Raw genomic sequence first — 27,540 nt, 5'->3', positions numbered from 1 at the left:
ATGTTTAAGAACAAAGCTTGGATTATTTGCGGTGATTTCAATGAGGTGTTGGAGGGAGGTGATCACTCTTTGTTTGCTTCATCTCCGACTATCTCCCATGGTATGCGTGATTTTCAGGATCTGGTTTGTCATTGTGAGCTCACGGATATGAGTTATTAGGGACAAAAATTTACATGGTGTAATAAAAGGCAGGATGGGGTTATATGCAAGAAATTGGATAGGGTGCTGATTAGCAAGTCATGGCTGCACCAGTACCATCAGTCTTACTCTGTTTTTGAATCAGGGGGTTGTTCGGATCATATGCGATGCAGATTCTATATTTCGGAGGAAGAGAAGCGGGTCAAGAAGCCGTTTAAATTTATGAAGGCAACAACTAATCACCCTGACGACCACACCTTTCTAGCTGAGAGATGGACAAAGTCTCCACCACTCTTCCACTCTATATCTGCAATGCATAGGTTCTCAAAGAAATTAAAGGGTCTGCAACCGCTACTGAGGTCCATGGGGAAACAACAGGTTGGCCATATCACCATCCGTACGAAGGAAGCCTATAAGTGTCTATGTGAGTTGCAGATGCAGACAATGGCACACCCCTCCCCACATGCGATTAGTGCTGAGGCTGATGCATATGCAAAATGGCAAAGACTATCAGACATTGAGGAAAGTTACCTAAAGCAAAAGGCAAAGCTCCATTGGCTGAAAGTGGGTGATCAAAATAATAAAGCTTTTCACATTCCTGCAACATTGAGAGAACAAATAAATACTATCAGGGAAATTCTTTGTGACGATGGGAGATTGGTTGATAAACTAGACCATATCAAGCTGGAAGCGGAGAGGTATTTCAAGGAATTTCTCACCCTGCAACCTGCAAATTTATAGACTTGGTCTCGTGAGGAGCTGGAGGGGATCTTGGGTTCAAATGTGGTGCAAGTGATAAGCAACTTCTGACTCATGATGTCACTAATGAGGAGATTAGGAGAGTGTTATTTTCGATGCCATCAAGCAAATCACCAGGTCCTGATGGTTTCACGACAGAGTTTTTCAAGGAGTCTTGGTCTATTGTGGGAGAGGATTTCTTAGTTGCGGTCCAATCTTTTTTTCAAACTGGCTTCTTACCTAAGGGCGTCAACTCCACCATCTTAGCCTTGATTCCAAAAAAGAAAAAAGCAAAGGTTATGAAAGATTATCGACCGATATCTTGCTGCAATGTGATCTACAAGGTGATCTCCAAAATCCTTGCAAACCGGCTAAAGATTATTCTACCCAAGTTTATCACTCCTAATCAGTCTGTTTTTGTTAAAGATAGACTGTTAATGGAAAACGTTCTCTTCGCTACAAAGATTATTAAAGATTATCATAAGGACACGGTTTCCCCCAGGTGTGCAATGCAGATAGATATATCAAAAACCTTTGATTCAGTGCAGTGGGACTTCCTTCTCACAACTCTTCGAGCGCTGGATATCCCGAAACAATTTGTGCTCTGGATAAAAACTTGTATCACGACGGCCTCTTTCTCTGTCCAAGTCAATGGCGAGTTAGCTGGATATTTTGGTAGTTTGTGTGGTCTTCGTCAAGGGTGTTCTCTCAGTCCTTATTTGTTCGTTATTTGCATGAATGTGCTGTCCTGCAAGCTTGATAAGGCAGCTCAAGAAAAGGTCTTCAGCTTCCACCCGAATTGTAAACATCTGCAGTTAACTCATTTATGCTTTGCCGACGATCTGATGGTCTTTGTAGATGGAGACAAGACATCTATTCAAGGTGCACTACGTGTTTTTGATGATTTTGCAATTCATACAGAACTGAATATTAGCCTGGAGAAATCAATATTATATATGGCTGGTGTCTCCACTGATCAGAAGAGAGAGATTCTTCAGCAATTGCCTTTTGCTTTAGGCTCTTTACCGGTTCGGTATCTTGGTCTCCCGCTCCTCCCAAAGCATATGTCCTCTTCAGACTATCTCCCTCTGTTAGAAAACATACGTTCAAAGATAAATTCTTGGACTGCTAGAACACTCTCGTTTGCTGGACGTCTTCAGCTTCTCCGATCGGTTATTTTCAGTATTACAAACTTTTGGATTTCTGCCTATAGACTTCCTAAAGCATGCATTCACGAAATTGATCAGCTGTGCTCGGCTTTCCTGTGGTCTAGCCCAACTTTAAATGCTAAGAAGATTAAGTTAACATGGACAGAGGTTTGTCTCCCTAAGTCTGAGGGTGGTTTGGGGCTTCGTTCATTATGTGAGGCTAATAATGTGAGTGTCCTAAAGCTGATTTGGAGAATTATCTCTGCCAAGGGCTCACTATGGGTTAACTGGATCCACCGCTACCTCATTCGCAGTGGCTCTTTCTGGTCGGAAAAAGATAACACCGTTTCTGGATCCTGGATTTGGAAGAAGCTTCTAAAGTACAAGGACCTAGCAAAACAGTTTCACCGCATAGAGGTTTATAATGGTGAGTCCACTTCATTCTGGTTTGATGACTGGAGTTCTTTGGGTCGTCTATACGAGAAGGTTGGGGACCGTGGTTGCTTATCTATGGGAATACCAATCTCAAGTACGGTAGCTGAAGCAATGGACCAGACTCGCCGTAGACGAAGTCGGAATGAGTTCCTTAGTTTGATTGAAGATGAACTCCACAAGAAACAACTTGTCCGTGATCATAATCGACAAGATGTTTCTCTGTGGAAGCGGAAAAGTAACGTTTATCATAAGAACTTTCGAACAAAGGACACCTGGTTGCACATCCATGGAACACATTCATTAATGGAGGAGTCTCGAGTAATTTGGTTCTCTCAAGCAACTCCACGTTTTGCTTTCTCACTTGGCTGGTGGTGAAAAACAGACTCGCAACAGGGGAACATATGGTAAACTGGAACACAACCGCAAATCCAGGCTGTGTTTTCTGCAATCATCTGATGGAGACACGAGAGCATTTGTTTTTTCTCTGTCCGTTCACGCAGCAGCTTTGGGAGTCGTTGGTAAAAGGCTTATTACGGACAAGTACACCACAGATTGGACGCAGGTGATACATCTGCTTATGGGGAAACAGTTGGACAAAACACAGTGGTTCCTATTGAACTATACTTTTTAGAATGCTATCCACTCAATTTGGTGGGAGAGAAACGATAGGAGACATGGGGAATCACACTCATCGGTGGAGAAGCTGGTGAAGTTTATCGACAAAAACGTTCATAACAGGGTCAACACAATGCCTGATAAGGATGGCACCCTCATTCAGGCTTGGTTGGCATCAAGGTTCCACTGATGCTATGGTTTTCTCTTTTTTATTTTCAAAAGTTTTCAAATATGTAAACACCAGTTTGTAAAATTGCTGTAAAATGTTTATTTTTCTTTGAATATAATTTAACAATAAATTTAAAAAAAAGTTTGTTAAAGATAAACTGGATAGAAAAATAAAATATAATTGAAAGTATATAATTTTACCTAAGAAACATAAAAAAAAAAAAAGAAAAAAAAATGCATCCAGTAGTAAAAAATACTAAGAGGGGGGGTATTAAACTTGTATTTTAGAGGATTTTAAGGTATTTTTAAAATCACTTGTTATTCAATTGATGATTTTTAAAAATCTTTTAAAATCCTATGTTATTGAACTTATGATTTATGTAAAATCATTTAAAATGATTCACAATCTCTTGTTATTCAATTCATAATTTTTAAAACTCACTAAAAATCTACTGTTATTCAAAATATCACAACTTTTTAAAATTTAGCTACTTTGAATGATTTTAAGAGGCTTTTTATCTTTTTTAAGTTGAAAAATGTGATTCATAAAATCACAGCCTTCAAGATGGAATTTTGAAGGATTTCCAAAATTCTTTTAAAAACTCCGTTCCTGCAACTGGCTATAACATGGGTTAATCTAACCTCATTGAAACAGGCTAAGTAACGATCCTGCAACTGGTCATCACCTAAATGCTTTGCTGCAACAGTACCAAGAGCACTTACACCAACATGACCACATATAAATGTCACACGCCTGTTAAAAATTACACTCATCTACCTAGACTTTTTTTTAATGTCTCGTGTGAATTGGGGGTTTGAAGCATAATGATATTCACTTCTTGTTTATGAAAAGGCCATTTTCTCATTTACTCTAATGTGTTTTTTTGCAGGCTACCAATGATAATGAGATATCAATAATGTTATTTCTCGTTTAATAATGAAGAGGATGGCTTGTTTTGAAATCTTCTAAATTCAATGGAAAAATCTGTCAAAATCTCACAGATTGTCATTTCATTTTCATTATTTAATATACAAAACTCTAACAAATTTCGTTTGACCACAACATTAAGTGGTCAAACGAAAAAATTAAACGGGGTTAATTATCTGTTAACGAGATCCGTTAATAGCAAAACGACGCTGTTTATAACACCCTAAAACCCCCAAATTAAGAAATCGATTCTCAATTTTCTCAATTCACAAACCCTAATCGATCTCAATTTATCTTTTCTTCTTTAATTTCAATTTTCTTCTTCGGTTTCTCTCGTCTTCTTCGAGTTGACGAGATGAGTTCTAGCTTAAAGACATCGGTGGTAGCTTCGTTCGACCGTCGAGTGCCATTGAAGTGTGTTTGTGGAGCCGGTGTAACGATCTTTACATCGAGAACTGAAGAGAATCTTGGTCGACCGTTCTTCCGGTGTATAACAAAAAGAGATCTGGAATCTTCTCGTCATCGAAGATATCATGTTCGACTAGGGTTAGATCGATTAGGGTTTGTGAATTGGAGAAATTGAGAATCGATTTCTCAATTTGGGGGGTTTTAGGGTGTTATAAACAGCGTCATTTTGCTATTAACGGATCTCGTTAACAGATAATTAACCCCGTTTAATTTTTCTGTTTGACCACTTAACATTGTGCCTCAAAAGGCTAAGTCAACGAGAGTTTGCGATTTATTTGGAAGTCAATAAATAATTAGTGTTTTTTTCCTTCAAAAACAGAGTTCGAGATTTAAAATCAACGAAAATATAGACTTGGGATTTTAATGACATTTTTCTCAATATATAGAACTGGGGACTTGGAAACATATATGAAAATTACTTTGCCAACTGAACTAAAGAAGCTACTAACCCATATGTTGTAGTGATGTTACAATGGGCGACTCCGGCCTGTTTCGGCCCTACCCGTTTAGACCCTGCCCCTTTAAATCATCATACCGTTTTTTTTAAAATCAGCCGTTACTCGTTAGCTTAACCTTTTGCCATTGACCTCCTTTAACATTGACGTCAATACGACGACGATGAGTGCTCTCTCAAGCTTCCATCAATCGTGGAAGACTTTGATTCTCGCGAGCCAACGTTGCAACACAGTGAAGCAAATCAAATCAACGCATACTCTATTCATCATCCATGGCCTCCATCGAAACACTTACGCGATTAGCAAACTTCTCACAGCGTTTCTCCATCTTCCCAATTTGAACAAACACTTTCACTACGCTTCCGCTATATTCGATTCCATTGAGATTCGTAACTCATTCGTTTACGATACTATGATAAGAATTTGCTCCAGAAGCTCCCTGCCTCACTTGGGTTTACGATATTTTCGGTTAATGGTGAGTGAAGACGAAGAAGAAGAAGAAGATATAGCTCCAAGTTATCTCACGTTCCATTTCTTGATTGTTGCGTGTTTGAAAGCTTGTTTATTCTCTGTGGGTAAGCAAATCCATTGTTGGGTGATTAAAAATGGTGTCTTTTTATCGGATGGTCATGTACAGACTGGGGTTTTGAGGGTTTATGTAGAAGATAGAGTGTTGGTGGATGCCCGCAAAGTGTTCGATGAAATTCCTGAGCCAGATGTTGTGAAATGGGATGTTTTGATGAATGGGTATGTTAGATGTGGGTTAGGATCTGAGGGTTTGGAGTTGTTTAAGGAGATGTTGGTTAGAGGAATTGAGCCTGATGAGTTTTCGGTTACTACGGCACTAACGGCTTGTGCACAAGTTGGGGCTCTTTCTCAGGGGAAGTGGATTCATGAGTTTGTGAAGAAGAAGAAGATATGGATTAACTCTGATGTATTTGTTGGAACTGCACTTGTTGATATGTATGCTAAGTGTGGTTGCATAGAGACGGCTGTGGAAGTTTTCGAAAAGTTGAGTAAGAGGAATGTGTTTTCATGGGCAGCCTTAATTGGAGGATATGCTGCTTATGGTTATGCAAAGAAAGCTATTATGTGTTTGGATCGGATGGAGCGAGAGGATGCTATTAAGCCTGATAGTGTAGTTCTTCTTGGGGTCTTAGCTGCTTGTTCTCATGGAGGATTTCTTCAAGAAGGTAGAACAATGTTAGAAAATATGGAAGATCGATATGGAATTACTCCGAAGCATGAGCATTACAGTTGTATAGTAGATTTGATGTGTAGAGCTGGAAGATTAGATGATGCACGTGGTCTTATTGAAAAAATGCCAATGAAACCGCTTGCGTCTGTTTGGGGTGCTTTACTGAATGGTTGTCGAACGCATAAGAATGTTGAACTCGGGGAACTAGCTGTTAGAAATCTTCTTGAGTTAGAGAAAGGAAATGCTGATGAAGAGGAAGCAGCTCTAGTTCAACTATCTAATATTTACTTTAGTGCTCAACGAAATTTGGAGGCAACTAAGATTCGTGGGATGATGGATCAGAAGGGAATAAGAAAGGCACCAGGATGCAGTGTGTTAGATGTGGATGGGAATGTTACCAAATTTGTTTCGGGAGATGTGTCACACCCAAATCTGCTACAAATTCACACAGTGATTCATCTTCTGTCTGTTGATGCCTTGCAGATTCTGTAACACTCACTTTGAAGCTGCAAATCTTATCAGAGCACCTCTAACCGACAATACACACTAAAGGGTTGTCCAAAGGTTATGTGGGAATGGGGACAAGGAGTACTTATGAAGGACCAAGAGGAGCTTCTGAACTCGATGCAACATATGACCACCTAAAACAGGAACTGGAAACTTATGCAAGGCCTGAAGAAATAGATGAGCCTCTCTCACGAGGGCCCTTGAGAGTAACTTCTAAACAAGTGTCTGATTCAGACTTTAGGGTGTCTGGAGAGTAGAACAGAAGTGCATGAGCCAAAAAAGGAAAACCAGTAGCTACAGTTGAAATTTGCATGGCGTTTGGGCACACCTATTCAGCATCTAAGAGAGTGGAGAGGATTGAATCTCGTACAGTGAAAAGCTGATTAAATAACGTAAGCCATAGAAACTCATAGTATTTTCCATTGTCTTATATATTCTAGGTAATCAAATCTGTAACTGCAGGTTACCTGTGATTGATAAGGGTGTGTCTGTCTTGTCTTGACTCAGGAACAATGGTTTGGCTCAGGTACACTCTTGTCGTTCGTAACAGTTGCTACCTTGAGTTATGTTGTTCTCCTAAGAAACTTTTCTTGACTTGCAGAAACTTGATGTTTCACAGATATAGGATCTTGTTTAACATATTACTCAATTTGATCTGTTAGTGGTATGTATCTCACTAAGAATAAAAGAAGCTTATTGACAATTACGTGTTGGGAAACCTTACCAAAATCTCAACACGATGTCTTCTTGAATGTTTGGCGTAGTATTGGGTTTTGGTTGCTTAGGTAGGCATTTCACATACAGCCTTATGTTAGATTCATTTAGCATCAAGTGTGGTGTACTCATGTTAAAAGGTTTTGTTGATATACAGCGTGTTACTGAAATACACAATAACAGAAATCAAAAGTTTGTGGTCTTGGACAACGAACTCTCTGTAATTTTGAACCATTCTTCAAGAAGTGCTGGCATCCCCTGTAAAATTTCAACACATTCTCTTCAATTTTAATTGATTCAGGGAAACCACAGTTGACATATAACCAAAGAACGTAACCAACTAACTGAAAATAATAACCATCTATATCACACATTTTCATGACTAAACCAGAACCCACAAACTAAAACTGTTATGTTCCCCGCAGTGTCTAATTTATGTCCTTGTTCTTCATGAGTCATTGTTTTGGTAAAATATGAACCAATTTAAAGCAATTAACCTTTCGAGGGGATCAAGACGACGTGCATCTTTGTATTGTTGGGAGGGAGATGCAACCGGAGGGGATATAATTGCCCGTTTAAAGGGTTCTTGGAACAGATTGATAAATCACTTAGACCTGTCTCTTCTTTAAGCTTCTCTTGCAGCTCTTCTAGTCCCATACCCTTGAAGCAGAAAAGCTCTTCCTTTGCTGTTTCATCCACGTTCCCATCGTCGTCCCCAATTCTATAATAAATTAGCCTGCCATCTGCCTTGACTGGTGAGCGGACACTGTCATCAGACTGATCATAAAATGTAAAAAACAAAAGGTGTAGGTCAGTAATTTTTGATGCAATCATGCCCAGAACAAACTTGTTTTCTTTGATTAGATGCTTGCATGAATATGATAGTGTAGAACTGATCAAACCTCGGGTTTGGAAAATCTTGGGGACCTGAGAGAGAATCCTTTGGGTGAATTGGGTTCTTGATAATCATCTTTTATTTCCATCAGAAGTTCTGGTGGTGGCGGAGGAGGCGGGAGAGGCGTATAAACCGGTTCAGCCACCGGGGGTGCTTTCTTCTTTCTGCTTTCCAAAATATCAACATCCCATAAAATCCAGTCCTGTGTGGTTGACCTATGAGGAATATCATGTGTAATTGAGTTCCTCCATGGCGGTAAACCCCCATTAGCTCGGAGATACTGTCCATACCTATTGAATTCAAATTCTTCACACCATTCATATTCAAGAAGACTACATAGAGGAGAGATGGCCTCTGATCAAAGTAAGACACATACCTCGTCTTGAGTCTAACCTGAACACCTTCTCTAACGGGTTCCCATTCAGTTGATGAGTCTAGCCTCCGTGGTAGTGTTTGTGTTACCTTCTTGCCGGTCATGCCAAGGAACATTGGGATGTTTGAAGCGGTTAGGTACTTTCCAAAGCAGCTCTTGAGACGAATCACGTCTGCCTCTTCTACAACCTCCACCGTCCATCTTGCGTTCATAGACCGCCCATCTCTGTCCTGGCTCACGGATTCTTCGTCCTCCTCTGCTAGAAGGTACTTGTCGTGGTAGCTACGTAAACGCACGGTTTCAGCCTTTTTGAAAATCTCCATTATTGTTCTGTTGTATCAAAATTACAGATATATCATATTAATAAAAATCTTATACAGAAGAATCCTATAAAGCCATGTACAAACGGCAAAATCTGATTGCTTATGCAATCTGTCATTAAAACATTCATGTTTGAAATCGAAATGATACCAATGTTTGCTTTGTCTATACCTGAAACAAGGATCTGTGGATGGCAAAGGCTGCCAGTTTACGTTCAAGAATTGGATTGATCATTCATTTTGGAAATGTTTTCAGGTACTTTGGAACCCTTTTTTAGTTTCTTTGGTTTTGGATTAGAGAAAAAAGAGGTTTATTTGTTTTTTTATTTGTGGTGTTAATAATGTATTTAGAGATTGTTAAGGGTATATTAGGAAACAGGTACGTACTTGTATGGGATTTCATTTCATCTAATATTAGTCGAATTCACAGAGTTAATCAAAAACATTAAAGACTTTATCAAAGTTTTCGTTCTAATTTTCTTGTTTTATATATTCTTGAAGTCTTAGAACAGACAAGATTCTTAGTGTTGTGTTCTTGATTTTCTTTTTATGGCAAGGAGTATGAGTTTGCAGAAAACGAGAGCTGGAAACGTTAGGAACATTACACTGTCTATGAAATTGCTCAAAAGTTCAATAAAACCAGTGTTCAACAAAGCGTTAGGCGGTATATGGGCGGTGATCCAGTGTCTAGCACGTGGAACATCTAATCGGGCTAATCGGGGCCTAGCGATTTTTAGGCGGTTTAAGCCTTTACAACATAAAACATTAATTTATAAAAATTATATATAAATTTATGTAAAATATATACTAGAAAAACAAAAAAATGATAAATCATAAACAAAAGTTAAAAAAATACATTTATTTAAGTTACATTAAAAATATATAAACTTTTATAATTACTTATACATATATAAAACTTAATAATTTAAATATATGTAGTTAAAAATCAAAAATAAATATTAAAATAATATTTATGTAATTTTAAGCGATTCAGACGGTCATCTAGGCGTCTACTGAACGCCTAGGCGTCTACTGAACGCCTACTGAACGCCTAGGCGTCTACTGAACGCCTAGGCGGCCGCTTAGACCGCTTTCTTGAACAGTTATAAAACTATAATGCTTTCTTGAACAGTTATAAAACTATAATGGTTAGATTCTAAAACGTTAACCATGAGCCAGGCTTAAAATAACATGCGAAATGCTTTTAATTGCTTGTAACTCTTTTTGTCCTTGTGTTCATCTACTTGGTCTCTCTGAATCATCTTCCTCCTCTCTAGAGCTTGAACCAGATCTTCAAGAGATTCATCAGCATCTATCTCACGATTCTTCTTCATCAACTTCTCAGCAACATCAGCGGGTGCAATCTTTGTTTCCTTTATCAAAGACTCTATCTTTTCGAACAAAGGATGAGAATCAAGATCCAGATAGTTCTTGGCTAGAATCTTGAACGCCTCGAAAGTACAGTAAGACAACTCAATATTCATATCCATTCTCCCTCTCCTGATTAAAGCCGGGTCAAGTTTTGCCAAGTGATTTGTCGTGAAGACAATAATCCTCTCTTGTCCGCAAGCAGACCATATCCCATCAATGAAATTCAAAAGCCCCGAAAGCGTTACGAAACTCTTGTCTTCTTCTTCTTCTTCTTCACCTTGTTGTCCATCTTTTCTCAATCTTGTCCAGTAGCTCTCTTTCTTCTTTCTATTACCCGTAAGAACCAATGAGCAATCAATATCTTCAATCACGATAATAGACTTATTAGAAGTAGCAGTGAGAAGTTTCCTCAACTCCGAGTTGTTCTGTATAGCCGTAAGTTCAAGATCGTAGATACTATAGTTCAAAAGGTTCGCCATTGCAGCAATCATTGTTGATTTACCGGTCCCCGGTGGCCCATACAGCAAGTAACCCCTCTTCCAAGCTTTACCAATCTTCTTGTAATAATCTTTACCATTGCTAAACGCAACAAGATCATTCAAGATCTCCTCTTTCTTCTTTGGTTCCAGTGCTAACGTATCAAAATTCGCAGGATGCTCAAAGTCAATATATCTCCAAAGACTAGTCTTGCTGGAACCCCAGTGAGAACTCGGATTATTTGTGAACAACTTCATCTTCTTGTTCTTGTCTTCAATCGATTTGCCTTCTTCAACAACATATTTTATGTAAGAATTGGTTACAATATCTCGCGATCGTCTATGGAAAGTGAGCTTCAATGTTATAAATCCTATGGAATCAGTCTCTGTCTCCCACCAGACTCGAATTCCTTCATACTCATCTTGGACTCTAGTCTCGTCTCGTTTCAAAACCAAGCCTTTACTATCTTTATTCTGGCTTGCTCTTAGATGCTTGGCTTTATCAGTTGCTTTTGCCCCAAGGTAAGTCTCGATGGCCGCAAAAGCGTGATTGTATCGATAATCTTCGTATTCACAAAAGGTTATTACGACATAAGGAGAGAAGAAGTTAATGAATCTGTCTGAAAACCTCTGGAAGAAAGAGAGTTGTTGGATTGTGGAGATAAGAAACTCATTAATAGCGATCTTGAGGTCGTTTGGGAAGATTTGTTGAATAGTTGCACACAGGAAGAATAAATTCGCGAAGCTTGAACCAAACGTATCCCCCATCATCATGATTCTTTAGATCAAAATCTTTTTTTTTTTTCCTTTTTTAGGAGTTGGTTGTGTTTTGGCTATGAGTATATATAGAATGTGTATTACTTGTAAAGGTAATGCATATTTTCCAAGTTTTGTAATACTATTTTCCAAATTGTTATTTTTTCCTTTTCAATACCAAATATTACTTGAGTTATCGTTCTAGTATAGTTCATATATGCCTTTTTTCAGAAGATCGTCATGTTGGTGTATTGATTTGTTTCCTTTATTGGTTATAATATTACCAAATTTTAGCTTTATTTGGCTCAGTTAATGAAGAGTTCCCATAACTCGACTCATGTAATAATAATAATCTTCTTTGTAATGCTATTGAACACGTACGTAGATTTTTTTTGCCTAAAGACACTTCCGAACACGGTTGTCTAAAAATGTATTATTTTTGTAGCAGTAAAAATATAAGTGACGACTACAGCAAAGTCCAATAGAGTCAACTTGGTCGGTCTATTTTACAGTTAATTATAGAAATAAGGTTAAAACGTGTATATATTCACACTCTCGACAACACGTTTCTCAAATTTCATGCCAAGATCAATCATATTTTCAATTTTTCAAAATAACTAAATATTGTACCAATCTTTATATGATTATATCATATCTCACAAAATAGTGCATATTATATAACTCCACCTAGAAATTTGTCGTGCGTGTTTTAAAAGCCAATTTCACATTACTTTCGTAGGTGCTCAAATTATTACAACAACTTTGTGAATGTGATAAGATTTGGATATCGTGTGTACGTTTCCCGACAAAGACCACGGATAGAAGAGACAATAAAATCCAAAAATATTTGAAATAATTTTACGGACATTTAAATAAGTTTAACTGTTACCCTTTGAAACATTCAATCTTCATTGTACTTTCATTTCCGTAGATGGTTCTAAAATCTAATCAACATCGTATAGACCATTTCCAGCAAGGTGCTACAATTCTACGTACTCTTATCTTTCCAGCAAGAGTATACTCTTTAGAACCACCCACAACCAAATTAAGAAACACTCGTAAAAGCAAGTACATTGTATCATATTTGGTTTCCCTTAGCACACAATCTTATGATGAACATCGTTAATATATTTGATGTAGTTGAGACCAATTAAAATCTTGTTGCAACCATACAATATGCAGTATTTAGACTTGGTTTGCACTTTGAACTTTGCAGGCTATGCATATTGTATTTCCAAACCAAATGCAGTGTGACCAACGACCCATAATGTTTAATTATATCTTACGAGCAATTGGACATAACTGATCAATTTCAAAGTACTATTTTATAGTTTACGTCTGAATATTACATGTGGATCTGATTTGTGAGATTATCTTAAACAAACTAGTTCCCAACAAGTTCGAAAGAGATGGTATTAGGACTAAGATATATGTTAATCTTCTATTTCCTATATTTACGTGGGTACAAAGTTATCTTCTAGTTAGGCAACTATGTTTGTATAGATACCTTCTACCTCTATTGAATATAGACACAGATTTGCACATTATTTCCTCTTATTTCATGGTATCAGAGCCATCGAATCTGTGACCTATTTTTTTTTTCAAAGCCGCCGCCGCCGTTGTCTCTACACAACCGCCGCCGCCGTTGTCTCTACACAACCGCCGCCGCCGCACAGGATCTCTTTCTCTTTTCTACAGCCGCCGCACAATGTCTACTTCTCCTCAAACCACTTCCACACATGTGGTTGTCATAGCACCACCTTCTACGTACCAGCTCAGTTCTTCTGACAATCCAGGAGCTTTGATATCCTCTGTTATTTTGCAAGAGGATAATTATGCTGAGTGGGCTACGGAATTGCAGAACTCTCTTCAAGCAAAGCATAAGCTTGGTTTTATTGATGGATCTACTCCAAAACCGACTTCTGACCCTGATCTCAGCATGTGGCGTGCTTCTAATTCCATGATAGTGGGTTGGATCAGGACCTCTATTAATCCTAAACTTTGTTCCACCGTTTCTTTCATTGCCGAGGCTTCCACTTTGTGGGAGAGTCTTCGGTCTCGTTTCTCGGTTGGTAATGGAGTTTGCAAGCAAGTTCTCAAAGATGAGATTGCAGAGTGCAAACAAAACAGACAAACAGTCTTGGAATATTATGGCTGCTTGTCCAAACTATGGGAGGAGCTGCAGCATTATAAGATGGGTCGTGAGTGTACCTGTGCCGCTGCTCCTGATATTGCCAAAGAACTTGAGGATGACCGTGTTCACCAATTTCTCTTCGGACTTGATCTTTCCCAGTTCAGCAACAACCGTTCGACAATCACCGGTGAAGATCCTAAGCCTCCACTCACTCAAGTTTATTCTCATGTCATCCGTGAGGAACATAATCTCAACGTGGCACGGTCGAAAGAAACAACTAAAACAGAGGCGATTGGTTTCACGGTGAAAACAGAGGTTCCACCACAAGCTGCTGCCGTGTCTACTCCTCGTTTCCGTGACCGTTCTACTCTCTCATGCACTCATTGTCGTCGTCAAGGACACGACGTGTCCGAATGCTTTCAACTCCACGGGTATCTAGAGTGGTTCTTTGAACAAAAAGGTGGCCCTCGCTCCGACAACAGCCAACCTAATCGGTCTGTTCAACGTGGTGGTCGCCCGACCAGGGGTTCTAGTCGCGGCCGAGGACATGTCAACACAGCTCGTGTGGTGCCTTCTTCCGACTCTGGCAACAACCAAATTACGCAACTAATCAACCTGCTCGAAGCTCAACGCTCCAATACCTCTTCTGAAAAACTGTCTGGTAAAACTCACTTAACCGATGTTGTTTTAGATACTGGCGCCTCTCATCACATGACTGGTGATCTTTCTATTTTGGTGGATGTGGTTGACATTATCCCTTCACCGGTTACTAAACCTGATGGGCAACCATCTCGTGCTACTAAGTGTGGTTCTCTTCCATTGAGCTCAGCCTACCTGCTGACTGATGTGTTGTTTGTTCCAGATTTTAATTGCAGTTTAATCTCAGTCTCTAAACTCCTCAAACAAACTGGCTCCATTGGTATATTTACTGACACATTGTGCTTCTTGCAGGACCATTTTTCGAGGACTTTGACTGGAGCAGGTGAAGAGCGTGAGGGAGTGTACTATTTTACGGGAGTATTGGCATCAAGGTCTCCCAAAATTGTCGGCGCATCATCTTTCATCGAGTGCTTTGTGGCATCAAAGGCTTGGTCATCCTTCTCCTGGTGTTTTAGTTTCTTTATCTGAGTGTGTTCCATCTCCTAGCAGTGCTGGAGATATCAAAAGTTGTGACATTTGTTTTCGTTCTAAACAAACAAGAGATGTTTTTCATGATAGTAGTAATAAAGCTTCTGATTGCTTTTCACTTGTTCATTGCGACGTATGGGGTCCTTATCGCACCCTTCTACAAATGGTGAAACTTATTTTCTTACACTTGTTGACGATTATTCGCGGGCTGTCTGGACCTACCTCATTACTGCCAAGTCCGAGGTTCCTCAACTCATCCGTAATTTATGTGCCATGTCCTCACAACAATTTGGCAAACCAGTCAAGTCGTTTCGCACAGATAATGGCACATAATTCATGTGTCTCACTTCTTAATTTCAAGAAAAAGGTATCTTGCATCAGACTTCTTGCGTTGATACTCCTCAGCAAAATGGTCGTGTTGAACGCAAACACCTTCGTATTCTTAATGTTGCACGTGCATGTCTCTTTCAAAGTCATACGCTAGTGAAGTTTTGGGGCGAAAGTGTTCTTACTGCAACACATTTAATAAACAGAACACCATCTTCTGTCTTGAAGAACAAGACTCCGTACGAATTGTTGTTTGGCCAGCGTCTGTCGTATTATATGATACGAATGTTTGGTTGTTTGTGTTACGCACATCTTCGCTCTTGAGATACGGATAAGTTTGGTTTTCGGAGCCGAAAATGCGTTTTTGTTGGCTATCCCTATGGGAAAAAGGGGTGGCGCCTATTCGATCTTGCCACAGAAAAAATCTTTTTTAGTAGAGATGTGCGGTTTGAAGAAGAAACGTTTCCATTCTTGCATATCATGTCTTCTCCTTCGTTACCAGCACAACAACCCATTGTTGTTGATGATGATTGGGTTACGCCTCCTGTTTGACAGACCGGTGCAGATGTTCCACCTCCTGTTCAGTCCGACCTTCGTACATCACCGGATGTTCAACCGGAACCTGTTCTACCTGCAGAGGAACCTACTACACCGACAACAGTTGTTTCTTCTTCGGGTAGTCCATCTCCTTCGCCTTTTCGCCGTCTGTTGCGGAACCAGTAGAGGCTGATTCGCCTATTACTCCGAGACTACCGGAACTGTTGGGAAAAGATCATCGCAAGAAGTTTCCATCGGTTCTCCTTAAATATTTTGTTGTCCCTTCTGTACACTCTTCCTCTCACGCTCTCGCACCTGATCTCCCTGACTCACTATCCTCGTCTACGGTCTCGGGTACGGTTCTTTATCCTATCACTAAATTCTTGTCTAATGCGGGTTTCTCTGCGAACCACATTGCTTTTATGGCTGCCATTTTGGACAGTAATGAGCCAAAACATTTCAAGGATGCAATAAAGATCAAAAAATGGTGTGAAGCAATGCAGAAAGAAATTGATGCATTGGAGGTAAACCACACTTGGGACATCACCGATTTACCACCAGGTAAGAAAGCTATCAATAGTAAATGGATTTACAAATTAAAGTTTTGAGCTGATGGTTCACTCGAACGACACAAAGCGTGTCTCGTCGCTATGGGCAATCATCAAAAAGAAGGAGTTGATTTTAAAGAAACGTTTGCTCCGGTTGCAAAGATGACTACGGTACGGTCTCTTCTCGGTGTTGCTGCTGCAAAAGAATGGGAGGTTCACCGAATGGACGTCCACAATGCCTTTCTTCATGGAGATCTAGAGGAAGACGTTTACATGAAGCTCCCACCGAGTTTTCAGTCCTCTGATCCAAACAAAATGTGTCGTCTCCGTAAGTCTTTGTATGATCTTAAGCAGGCACCGTGGTGTTGGTTCTCCAAGCTGTCCACTGCTCTTCGTGAATTTGGTTTTAAGCAAAGCTACCAAGACTACTCTCTGTTTTCTTTGATTCGTGGACAGACATTGATTCACATACTTGTCTATGTTGATGATTTTGTTATTGTCGGGAATAATCTAGAAGCCATCGATCATTTCAAGGTTCATCTTAGCCAATGTTTCCACATGAAGGATCTCGGTAAGTTGAAGTATTTTTTGGGTATTGAGGTCTCTCGTGGCAAAGATTTTTTTTGTTTATCCCAGTGGAAGTACACCCTCGACATCATTCACGAGGCTGGTCTATTAGGCACCAAACCAGCTCCAACACCAATGGAAATTAATCATCAGCTCGGATCGGTCAAGGGTTCCTTGTATGATGATCCCGAACAGTATCATCGTTTGGTTGGTCGCTTCATCTATTTAACTATCACCCGTCCTGATTTGAGCTACCCGGTTCACATCTTATCTCAGTTCATGAAGTCTCCGCTTGTCGCTCATTGAGAAGCTGCGCTCCGTCTTGTTCGTTATCTCAAAGGCACACCCGCTCAAGGCATCCTTCTCCGCTCCGACAGTCCCTTGACTCTCACGGCTTATTGCGACTCTAATCTCTCTGCATGTCCACGCACTCGTCGCTCTTTGTCCGCTTATGTCATTTATTTGGATGACTCTCCCATTTCATGGAAGACCAAGAAACAAAATACTGTGTCGAGCTCCTCTGCTGAAGCAGAATATCGTGCCATGGCTTACACCCTTAAGGAGATAAAATGGTTAAAAGGACTCATGGAGGATTTAGGGGTTGCACAATCATCTCCGATTCCTCTGCATTGTGATAGTCAGACCGCAATCCACATTGCTGCTAATCCTGTTTTTCACGAACATACCAAGCATATCGAGCGTGACTGTCATCAAGTCCGAGACGCTGTGCAAGATAAACTGATCACTACCATTCATATCTCCACTCATGACCAAGTTGCTGATCTCTTAACCAAGGCTTTGCCTGCGCCTCAGTTTCAACGGCTTATGTCCACGTTAGGTGTCCGGGATTTCGTGCCACCAACGTGAGGGGGTATTAGAACTAATATATATATATGTTAATCTTCTATTTCCTATATTTACGTGGGTACAAAGTTATTTTCTAGTTAGGCAACTATGTTTGTATAAATACCTTCTACCTCTATTGACTTTTTTTTTTTGTCTTCTCTACCTCTATTGAATATAGACACAGATTTGCACATTCCTCTTATTTCAGATGGTTTCATCATAATAAAAAGAAAAGACACTAGTCGAGGGGTAGAAAATAGAATCTCTAAATAACAGAAAACAGAGAAATTAAAAAGTTTGGAAAAAAAATTATTAGAGGCATTTATATATTTTATATACCAAATTACACAATTTGCTAAATTTAAACACGACTGAAGATTATATTATATGCCTGATTAATGAATTACCTACATTGATCTGCAAATTTTTAAGTGTATATTTTTTTAGTTGGAAAGATAAAAAAATTACTTAAACTGTTTTTTTTTTTCTTTTATGAAACTTAATATGATCATGATATGATACTCGAAGAGAAAGAAGACGATTAGGTGAACATTCGTTGATCCTTGGCACCGTTGACTGGCCGATCTGCCACCACCACGGCACAACATGAACGAGTTTATTGTCCAGATCATAATAGATCCGAAGCAGTACACCTTGCAAGGAATTATCAAAATTTGGATCTTCACTTGATTCTTCAGCTTCAACAACAATGTTATCTTTTACTATGTCATGGTTAGTAACAAAGATATCATAACAATATCATCAAGATATACCAACATACAACATATACACATGCAATGTAAATACTATATTAGACTAGAATTTAATTTGCGGGACAATTTTTTAATAATTATTAAGAAAATTGTATGTTGTAATTTTTTGTGTTTGTTTTAATATTTTTTGATTAATAATATATTTAGATTCTATAATTCTAGATGGATTGTATTTTTTTTGTTTTGGTACCGATTAAGATTGGCATAATACCTCTCATTCTCGTAAATCATTTGATATCAAATTAAAATATTTTGTGTATTTTAGTAGACCAACCCGTATAAAACTACATAACCATATTTACGTAAACTCTAACCCGCTCAACAAGATTTTTCTTAGCAAGTTAAAAGTCTCTAAAATATCTAAATTAAGGACACTAATTTCTTTTAGAATTATTTTAAATATTTTTTTTGATATTACAAATAATAATTTCAAGTTTTTATATTTATTTAAATGGAAAGGGTTTAATTATGTAAATCTTACAAATAAAAGGTTACTTAGTAAAATGTATTTCAGAATTAATAATAAGGGGATTTCATATATATTTTTTAAATACTGCTGTGTTTCATAATATGTTTAGATGCGAGAGAGGTATTAACTTCATAAGATATTTCAAGATCTAACGTTAGTCGAACGGCCGGCCCCAACTAAGATTATGTATTAGTAGAATGTTCATTTTCAAGATTAACTAATGTTTTCAAATTTCTCCTAAACTTAGAAACCAAAAATTAGGCTAGCAATGTTAATATTCACTTTGGGAAAAATGTCAAAAAAACTATGAATTTCAAAATTTTAGACAAAAAAAAAAAGCATTCTCTTATTCGAAAGTTCATACTATTTTCATCCTAAATTTAGAAGTTCATTTTTTATTTTTCTCCATCGACATTCTCTTTTATGGCAGACATTTGCTTTTTAGAGTTTATTTTCTATTTTTTTAAAACCAAAGTATAAAAGAATTGTTCATTATCACATCATAATCTCAAACAGTTCTAAGTTCGATTACTTTGCAACTTTATAATTATGATAACTTATATCTAAGCAAAGTCAATTCTAGATTTAAAATTCTGTATGAAAAAACCCAAAGTTCTACAACAAATCACACATAAAATACTAACTTGACAATGAATATGTAGACAAAAAAAGTTACAAATATTTTAAAATAGGAACCATGTATTCTTGTCAGAAAAAAAACATATATCTTTATTAACATTTCTCAAACTTGATGGAAGCATCTAATGGTTTCGCAAAAAAAGTATTTATAACAATATCTACAAGGATTCCATTCAAATTAAATATTCTCTCTCCCTTTAAGTGGTGTTTTAGAGGTTTTTATTTGTTTCAATTTAAGTGATGTTTTCAAACTTTTGTGCAAACAAAAACGTGTTTTTCTTTAACTATTTATAGTTGTAGAAAATGATGTTTTAATATACAGTTTATGAGTTTACAGAATATTTTCAAATAATAGCTCTTCAAATAATAGCTCCTCCCGTTACTTATACTAGATTAATTTTGCAAATTTTAACATTGACAAAACTTAATTAGTTTATTGGATTCAACAAACATTAGCGTGGATTGAGATAAATAAAAATAATATTAGCATATATGTGTAGATGAAAATTGTTGTGGGTTACACAATGAGATTTTTTTTCTTTTCATTTTGTTATGACATCAGACAAAAATGTAGAGTAGTAAACTCTTGTTTGCATGTAAAGACTGTTGTCTGGTGGAAGTTCATATCAGCTATTAATCGTCTCTTAATCGTGTGGTGGAGATTAGTTGTAAATGTAAAGAGTTCATATGTTGATTTAGCTTGCATTCTGGGATTGGGCGTTGATATTTTTAAAATATATATGTGGATTTAAATTTTAATTGGCATTATATTTTTTCAGACAAAAAAAAAGCTGAAAAGTGATAAAACCATACTAATTTTATTGTCTCGCATTGTATAAATCTTTTTCTTGGTTCCGGATTGCCATCAACGATGATGTAATTTGATCCAAAATTAGTAGATCTACCAGTTTTTGCTGATGAAAATCAGAGAAATTCTTATGTTGATTTTGTTTTGTTTCGTTCTAAAGGGTCAATAATGAAAGACGAAGAGTGGTTATTAGTCACCAAATTCTTTAAATCAGAAATTTTTACGCATTGAGGTATAAACAAGACCTGAGTTGTCTATTAATTTTATATGTTCAACATTTAGTATTTTTTTTTTCAAAATAAGCAAATGTTTCAATATAGCAGGGAGAGAAAGATGATGTTTTATTTACAACAAAATTTTAGTTACTATTAATATAAAACTTCTAATTTCTGAAAAAATAAATGAATAATATAATATAAATAATAAATAACTCAGAAACATTTGAAAATTTGCATCATCGATAAATGAACAAATACTATTACCTAAAGCTGGTGCCTAAAATATTCAAATAACTATCCCTAAATATAGAAATATGTTCATGCATGAATAAAACATATAATTGATTGAATAAGCATTCTAATGTTATATAATCAACCGTCTAACATTTTAATTTTGTTCTAAAGGTTGTGGTTGTTTTGAAAATATATCATCACTATCATTTCTCAAACTTGTTGGAGTATCTAATGGTTACGAAAAAAATACCTATAAACAATATCTACAAGGATTTCATTCAAATCAAATACTATATTTTTATCACTTTAAATGATGTCTTAGATTATTATATATATGTTTCAATTTAAGTGATGTTCATATTCACTTTGGGAATTATGTGAAAAAATATGAACTTTCAAATTTGGGACTAATTACATTATCTTGTTTTTGTTTTCTGGACAAAGAACAAAGTCAACTTTAGATCTATAATTTAACATGAAAAACTCTAAATTCTACAACATATCACACAAAAAATGTGGACAAGAAAGTTACAAATTTGTTCATATATCCTCACTAGCTAGCATTTCAGAAACTCTAAATTCTGTAACATTCTAAATTCCCTTGCCAGCCGTTTCCTGCCCTAAAGAAAGAGAAGAGACTTGTGTTGGTCTCTCTTGGAATGGAGGAGAAAGGAGATGGTTTCGGGGTGGACTAGGAAAGGAAAGAGGCCGAGCTGGATCTTGGCGTGAGGGAGAAGGGGAGATCAAGCAGTGGGCTTAAGGGGAGCTTCTCCTTCGCCACTTATCAAGGATGTTAGAGGAAGGGATCTTGTGCTTCAGGAATCAGGGCATAAGAGGAGGAGAAAGGAGATACATATTCTTCATGGTTGTGGGGAAGAATGTGAGTTTACGTTTAAGGATTGAATTGCAGATGATTCATGGGAAATGTGGTACTTTGGAACCCTTTTTTCTTTTCTTTGATTTTGGATTAGAGAAAAAGAGGTTTATTTTTTAGTTTTTTTTTTTTTTTATATGTGGTGGTAATAATGTATTTAGAGATTAATAAGGGTATATAATTAGGAAACAGGTACGTACTTGTATTTGTATGAGATTTCATTTCAACTAATATTAGTCGAATTCACAGAGTAAAACATTCGACTTTATTTCACATTAAAACTTTATCGAAGTTCAAGAACACCACAATGGTTAGATTTCTATATAAAACTTTAACCATGTATCTGGCTTAAAATAACAAGCGAAATGCTTTACGTATATTGTTACTCTTTTTGTCCTTGTGTTCATCTACTTGATCTCTCTGAACCTTCTTCCTCTTCTCTAGAGCTTGAATCAGATCTTTAAGAGATCCATCAGCATCTATTTCACGATTCTTCTTCATCAAGTTCTCAGCAACATCAGCTGGTGCGATCTTCGTTTCCTTCATCAAAGACTCGATCTTTTTGAACAGAGGATGAGAATCAAGATCCAGATAGTTCTTGGCTAGAATCTTGAACGCCTCGAATGTACAGTAAGACAGCTCAATATGCATATCCATTCTCCCTCTCCTGATTAAAGCCGGGTCAAGTTTCTCCAAGTGATTCGTCGTGAAGACAATAATCCTCTCTTGTCCACAAGCAGACCAGACCCCATCAATGAAATTTAAAAGCCCCGAAAGCGTCACGAAACTCTTGTCTTCTGCATTGCCTTTTTCTCCATCTTTTCTCAGGCTTGTCGAGTAGCTCTCGTTCTTCTTTCTTTTACCCGTGAGATCCAAAGAACAATCAATGTCTTCAATCACAATAATCGACTTACTAGAAGTAGCAGTGAGTAGTTTTCTCAACTCCGAGTTGTTCTGTATAGCTGTGAGTTCAAGATCGTAGATACTGTAGTTCAAAAGGTTCGCCATTGCAGCAATCATTGTCGATTTACCGGTCCCCGGTGGCCCATACAGCAAGTAACCCCTCTTCCAAGCTTTCCCAATCTTCTTGTAATACTCTTTTCCATTGCTAAACGCAACAAGATCACTCAAGATCTCCTCTTTTTTCTTTGGATCCATAGCTAACGTCTCAAAGTTGGCAGGATGCTCGAAGTCAATATATCTCCAAAGACTAGCCTTGCTTGATTCCCACTGAGAACTCGGATTATTTGTGAATAACTTCATCTTCTTGTTCTTGGCTTCAATCGATTTACCTTCTTCAACAACATATTGTATGTAAGAATCGGTTACAATATCTCTTGACCGTCTATGGAAAGTGAGTTTGAACGTTCTATATCCGTTGGGATCGGTTTCAATCTCCCACCAGACATTAACTCCTTCATACTCATCTCGGACTTTAGTCTCGTCTCGTTTCAAAACCAATCCTTTACTCTCTCTAACCTGGCTTGCTCTTAGGTGCTTTGCTTTATCAGTTGCTTTTGCCCCAAGGTATGTCTCGATAGCTGAGAAAGCGTGATTGAATTGATAATCTTCGTACTGAGAGAAATTGATTTCGACATACGGAGAGAAGAAGTTGATGAATCTGTCGGAAAATTTCTGGAAAAATGAGAGTTGTTGGATTGTGGAAATAAGAAACTCTTTGATAGCGATATTGAGGTGGTTAGGGAAGATTTGTTGAATTGTTGCCCACAAGAAGAATAAACTCGCCAAGCCTGAACCAAATGTATTTCCCATCATCATCATTGTTTAGTCAAAATCTGTTTTTGTTTTTTTTAGGAGTTGGTTGTGTTTGGCTATGAGTATATATAGTGGGTGTATTACTTGGTAATGTGTATATTCCAAAGAAACAAGTAAAAGTAACGTGTGTATATTCCAAGAAAACATGTACTTTTTTTTTGCTTTATGTGTATATGTTTCGACTTTGGAAGTCCTTGGGCCACAAGTATTATTGTTTTTCCTTTTCAATACCAAATATTATTATTTAAGTTAACATTCTAGTAAGGTTTATCTGGTTTCGATAATTATGAGGAGCCACAATTTGACTCTATATATATATGCTTTTTTCAGAAGATTTTCATGTTGGTGTATTGATTTGTTTCATTTGTTAGGTTATAAACTTATAATATAAACTATACTTAGCTTTATTTGGTTCAATTAATAAAGAGTCGCCATAACTCGAACACACAGAAATTTTTGCCTAACGACCCTTCCAAACACGGTCTTCTAAAAGCTAGCATATTATTTAGTACGTAGTAGTGACTAGTGGACGATGATGAAAGTTATATAAAAATGCATGATACAAGCGACGACTTATCAATCCATAAGTCCAATAGAGTCAACTTGGTCGGTCTATTTTAATTTTTAAATATCCTCATGGAAGGAAATATATTTCCAAAAATTTAAAATAATAAGAATTTTTTAATTAAATTTTAAATTTAGAATTATAGATTACGAAATAACTTGTAAATAATTAAATACAAATAAATTTAAAATTTCATAAAAATAAATAGGGATATATTCACGCTCTCCCATACCACACCACACTTTATATGATCATCATTTACGAATCTACATAACTTTTACCTTTTTCGAAGTTTCCGAGCTTCTACTTGTCATTTTCCTACTCCAATATATCTTATATAATAAGAGAAGGTTTTTCTCAACTTCTGCTTAGAACATGACATCTGGCTTATTATATAACTGACACATGTCCTCTCTTATTTTTAAAGGCCATTGTTTTTACATTTTTAAATTGGGCCTAACAAAATAAAACCAGTTACAAGTCCAACAAATATAATTGACAGCCCTTACATCCATCAGGAGGATATGAACCAAGCGATGTCAAATTCACCTATACTCACTTTTTCACAATCATCGTTCCCAGCAGCTACCACCTCCGATGTACCTTCACAAAAATCTCCTAATCCTTGGGTTTCTTTGGTTTAATTTTCCTACTCCACCACCAAATTCTAAATCATTTCCGGTTTAATATATGTGTCAAGATCCCGAACACCTATTTGAAGTTCCAAAATCGTTTTTAAATTGCTTGGTATCAAATATAGAAATATTAAGAAAGGGGTTTAGATCTTCACTACCAATTAGAATCATATAAACCATTATTATGACGTTATTTGTATTACTTATTACAATCTTTAAGGTAATTAAAGAATTCCATTGAAGTATATCCTTCATTTTCATCTTTACGTTTACCACCTAATTTAACGTAATGAAAATAATACCAAACACCTATGATTTCATGGTCATTAACATTTCATTCCAATCCCTGATTACTCTCCCTCAACCATTGCATTAAGTTTTTTTTTTAAATAACAACCTTTGACGACACTCATCTTCTCTCTCACACACCATGGGTAAAACTAAAACAATAGCACCCTACTCTACCCTTGATTCAACCTCCAACGAAATACACAACACTGGTATCAATAGGATTGTTGTTTGGGTCATCCATATTTGGGAAGTTCGAGACTTTTGAAGAAACAATATGTTACTTATTGTTCCTAATGAAAATGTCTCCTTACTGATGAAAATGTATATTATCTCTATGATTGTTCCTCTTGACCCCTGATTTACCTCCATTTTAACACATTCATTTAGCCTTTGTTTCAGGATTGTGCTATACAAGCTTCAGTTGTTCCTAATTGTGTGTCTAAGTTTCAAGATCAATTGGTTAAAGGCCAGTTGTACAGCATCAATGATTTCGATGTTGTTGCATCCTCCAACCGTTATCGTCGCACCAAGCACAAGTGGAGAATTGTTTTCACGGAGAAAACGTCTTTGGAGACTGTTAAAAAATGACAATGCTCTATTGGTTTTGATTATTTTAGGTTCTCTACTTTTTCAGACTTGCTTGATATGGTAAACAAGGGTGAGGAGCTTCCAGGTAACAACCTTTTTTGCATTGTTCGTATTTCTGGTCTCTTAGCTTCCACTCTGTTCTTCAGTATATGATTTATATCTACATTTACCCACTCACCAGATGTTGTTGGCCAAATATCCTCGTCTCGAACATTTGAAAACAAAGATCAGAACCACCCTTCAAAGACAACTTTCAGTTTAATACTGACTTGCATTTTAGAAAGGTATTGGGTTTTTTTTTTTTTTTTCAGATTTGTTCTACATTTTGTAAGTCTGTAACTGTGTAACATTTATGGTGTTTGTTGTAGTGGTGACAACGTATACATATCTCTTTGGAGAGAACTTGCGGTCGATGTCCATGCCAAACTTTTAACCCTAAAAGATGAAACAGTTGTTGTCATTGCAACCCATGTAAACCCACAAAAAGTTAGGCGTAAGTGTTTTGTTTTTAACGTTCTACTTTCTATTAAATACTAATTGGTTCAACGTTAGTGTTCTAAAACTTAAGACCAATGTATATGAGCCTATGAATGAATATAATGCTAACAATGGGCCATATGTATTCTTGACAATTTCAAAATTAGAGCATGGGTTGACAATTTCAAAATTAGAGCATGGTTAATTCTGTTTAAGATTTGATGTTCTTCATCTTCAATTCAATAAACCGTGGAAAGCTAAATATTGTTTTAGTAACGTCCCATTATCACCTTTAAATCCCAATGAATTGGCTTACATTTATATCAAAAAATCAGTTTCAATGTTTAGTCATAAATTTATATTGCAATCTCTTATTTCTCTTCATCTAGAGTTCTATATTGTCCCATTAATTTTAAACGGCCAAATTCTGCTACTATAATGGCTGCTGGCTGGTCCCTTAAAATGTATATTTCATGTGATTGTATTCTATTTCGTACTTAAATTATTGTTATGATTCGAGGAAAGTTCTAATGTCTCTGAAGCATTTTTCCTTAAGATCACGTAAATGACTTGCTCATTGCATAGTTCATTTTTAAATCCCATTATCACCTTTAAAATCCCAATAAATTAGCTTACATTTATATTTAAAAAATCAATTTCAATGTTTAGTCATAAATTTATATTCCAATCTATTATTTCTCTTTATCTAAAATTCTATATTGTCCCATTAATTTTAAACGGCCAAATTCTGCTACTATAATGTCTGACTGGCTGGTTCCTTAATATGTATATTTCATGTGATTGTATTCTATTTTGTACTCAGATTATTGTTATGATTCGAGGAAAGTTCTAATGACTTTGAAACATTTTTCCTTTAGATCACGTAAATGATTTGCTCATTGCACATATAATTTTTAGATCCCATTATTACCTTTAAAATCTCAATAAATTAGCTTACATTTATATCCAAAAATCAAATTCAATGTTTAGTCATAAATTTATACATTCCAATCTCTTATTTCTCTTTGACTAAAATTCTATATTGTCTTAATTTTAAACGACCAAATTCTGCTACTATAATGGTTGACTGGCTGGTTTCTTAATATGTATATTTCATGTGATGTATTCTACTTCATACTCAAATTATTGTTATGATTCGAGGAAAATTCTAATGTCTCTGAAGCATTTTTCCTTTAGATCATGTAAATGATTTGCTCATTGCACAATTCATTTTTAAAGGAAAATGGAGGATTTAAGATCTCAGACAAGGAACTAAACTTTATGCAAGCATGTAAGGTAGTAGTCTGGACTGGTGGTTAGGTGGAGGAGAAAACCTTTACGGAATGACCAAACAATCAAATAAAAAATTTAGTTACTCTTATTTTCTCCTTTAAGCTTTTTTT

The 27,540-nt window shown here is 36.7% G+C and overlaps 6 protein-coding genes across 7 annotated transcripts; 4 read left to right on the top strand and 2 right to left on the bottom strand.

Moving 5' to 3' along the window:
* Nucleotides 1–3,264, top strand: LOC104715105. Its single transcript, XM_010432549.1, has 5 exons — nt 1–123; nt 193–836; nt 932–2,777; nt 2,842–3,021; nt 3,091–3,264. The coding sequence occupies exons 1-5, from the start codon at nt 1–3 to the stop codon at nt 3,262–3,264; spliced, it is 2,967 nt and encodes a 988-aa protein (XP_010430851.1).
* Nucleotides 5,090–7,550, top strand: LOC104710703 (putative pentatricopeptide repeat-containing protein At3g28640). Of its 2 annotated transcripts, none has more exons than XM_010427338.1 (2): nt 5,090–7,190; nt 7,306–7,550. In XM_010427338.1, exon 1 carries the CDS (start codon nt 5,257–5,259, stop codon nt 6,781–6,783), a length of 1,527 nt encoding a protein of 508 aa, XP_010425640.1. In that variant the 5' UTR covers nt 5,090–5,256; the 3' UTR covers nt 6,784–7,190; nt 7,306–7,550. The 2 variants fall into 2 exon arrangements, with proteins under 2 accessions (XP_010425640.1, XP_010425639.1); XM_010427337.1 differs by having other exon boundaries at nt 7,261–7,550.
* Nucleotides 6,845–9,113, top strand: LOC109126379. The gene is given in 4 exon segments (XM_019229888.1): nt 6,845–6,946; nt 7,040–7,062; nt 8,499–8,640; nt 8,804–9,113. Coding segments are annotated over 4 exon segments (504 nt in total). The 5' UTR covers nt 6,845–6,866; the 3' UTR covers nt 9,063–9,113.
* On the bottom strand, nt 10,282–11,721 carry LOC104715104 (AAA-ATPase At3g28610-like). Its single transcript, XM_010432548.2, has one exon. The coding sequence runs from the start codon at nt 11,719–11,721 to the stop codon at nt 10,282–10,284; it is 1,440 nt and encodes a 479-aa protein (XP_010430850.2).
* On the top strand, nt 13,412–14,965 carry LOC104715103. Its single transcript, XM_010432547.1, has one exon. It carries the CDS (start codon nt 13,412–13,414, stop codon nt 14,963–14,965), a length of 1,554 nt encoding a protein of 517 aa, XP_010430849.1.
* Nucleotides 22,054–23,598, bottom strand: LOC104710702 (AAA-ATPase At3g28600). Its single transcript, XM_010427336.1, has one exon. It carries the CDS (start codon nt 23,585–23,587, stop codon nt 22,154–22,156), a length of 1,434 nt encoding a protein of 477 aa, XP_010425638.1. The 5' UTR covers nt 23,588–23,598; the 3' UTR covers nt 22,054–22,153.

This window comes from Camelina sativa, chromosome 9, assembly GCF_000633955.1.
Source record: "Camelina sativa cultivar DH55 chromosome 9, Cs, whole genome shotgun sequence".
NCBI classification, from domain to species: domain Eukaryota; kingdom Viridiplantae; phylum Streptophyta; class Magnoliopsida; order Brassicales; family Brassicaceae; genus Camelina; species Camelina sativa.
Note: the sequence above shows the minus strand (reverse complement) of the source record. Positions and strands in the feature narration are given on the sequence as shown.

Coding starts and splice junctions, on each gene's coding strand:
- LOC104715103 (XM_010432547.1), top strand. CDS start 13,412: ATGTCTACTTCTCCTCAAACCACTTCCACACATGTGGTTGTCATAGCA.
- LOC104715105 (XM_010432549.1), top strand. CDS start 1: ATGTTTAAGAACAAAGCTTGGATTATTTGCGGTGATTTCAATGAGGTG. Junction 124..192: donor TGCGTGATTTTCAGGATCTG/GTTTGTCATTGT, acceptor AATAAAAGGCAG/GATGGGGTTATATGCAAGAA. Junction 3,022..3,090: donor ACACCACAGATTGGACGCAG/GTGATACATCTG, acceptor TATACTTTTTAG/AATGCTATCCACTCAATTTG.
- LOC104715104 (XM_010432548.2), bottom strand. CDS start 11,721: ATGATGATGGGGGATACGTTTGGTTCAAGCTTCGCGAATTTATTCTTC.
- LOC104710703 (XM_010427338.1), top strand. CDS start 5,257: ATGAGTGCTCTCTCAAGCTTCCATCAATCGTGGAAGACTTTGATTCTC.
- LOC104710702 (XM_010427336.1), bottom strand. CDS start 23,587: ATGATGATGATGGGAAATACATTTGGTTCAGGCTTGGCGAGTTTATTC.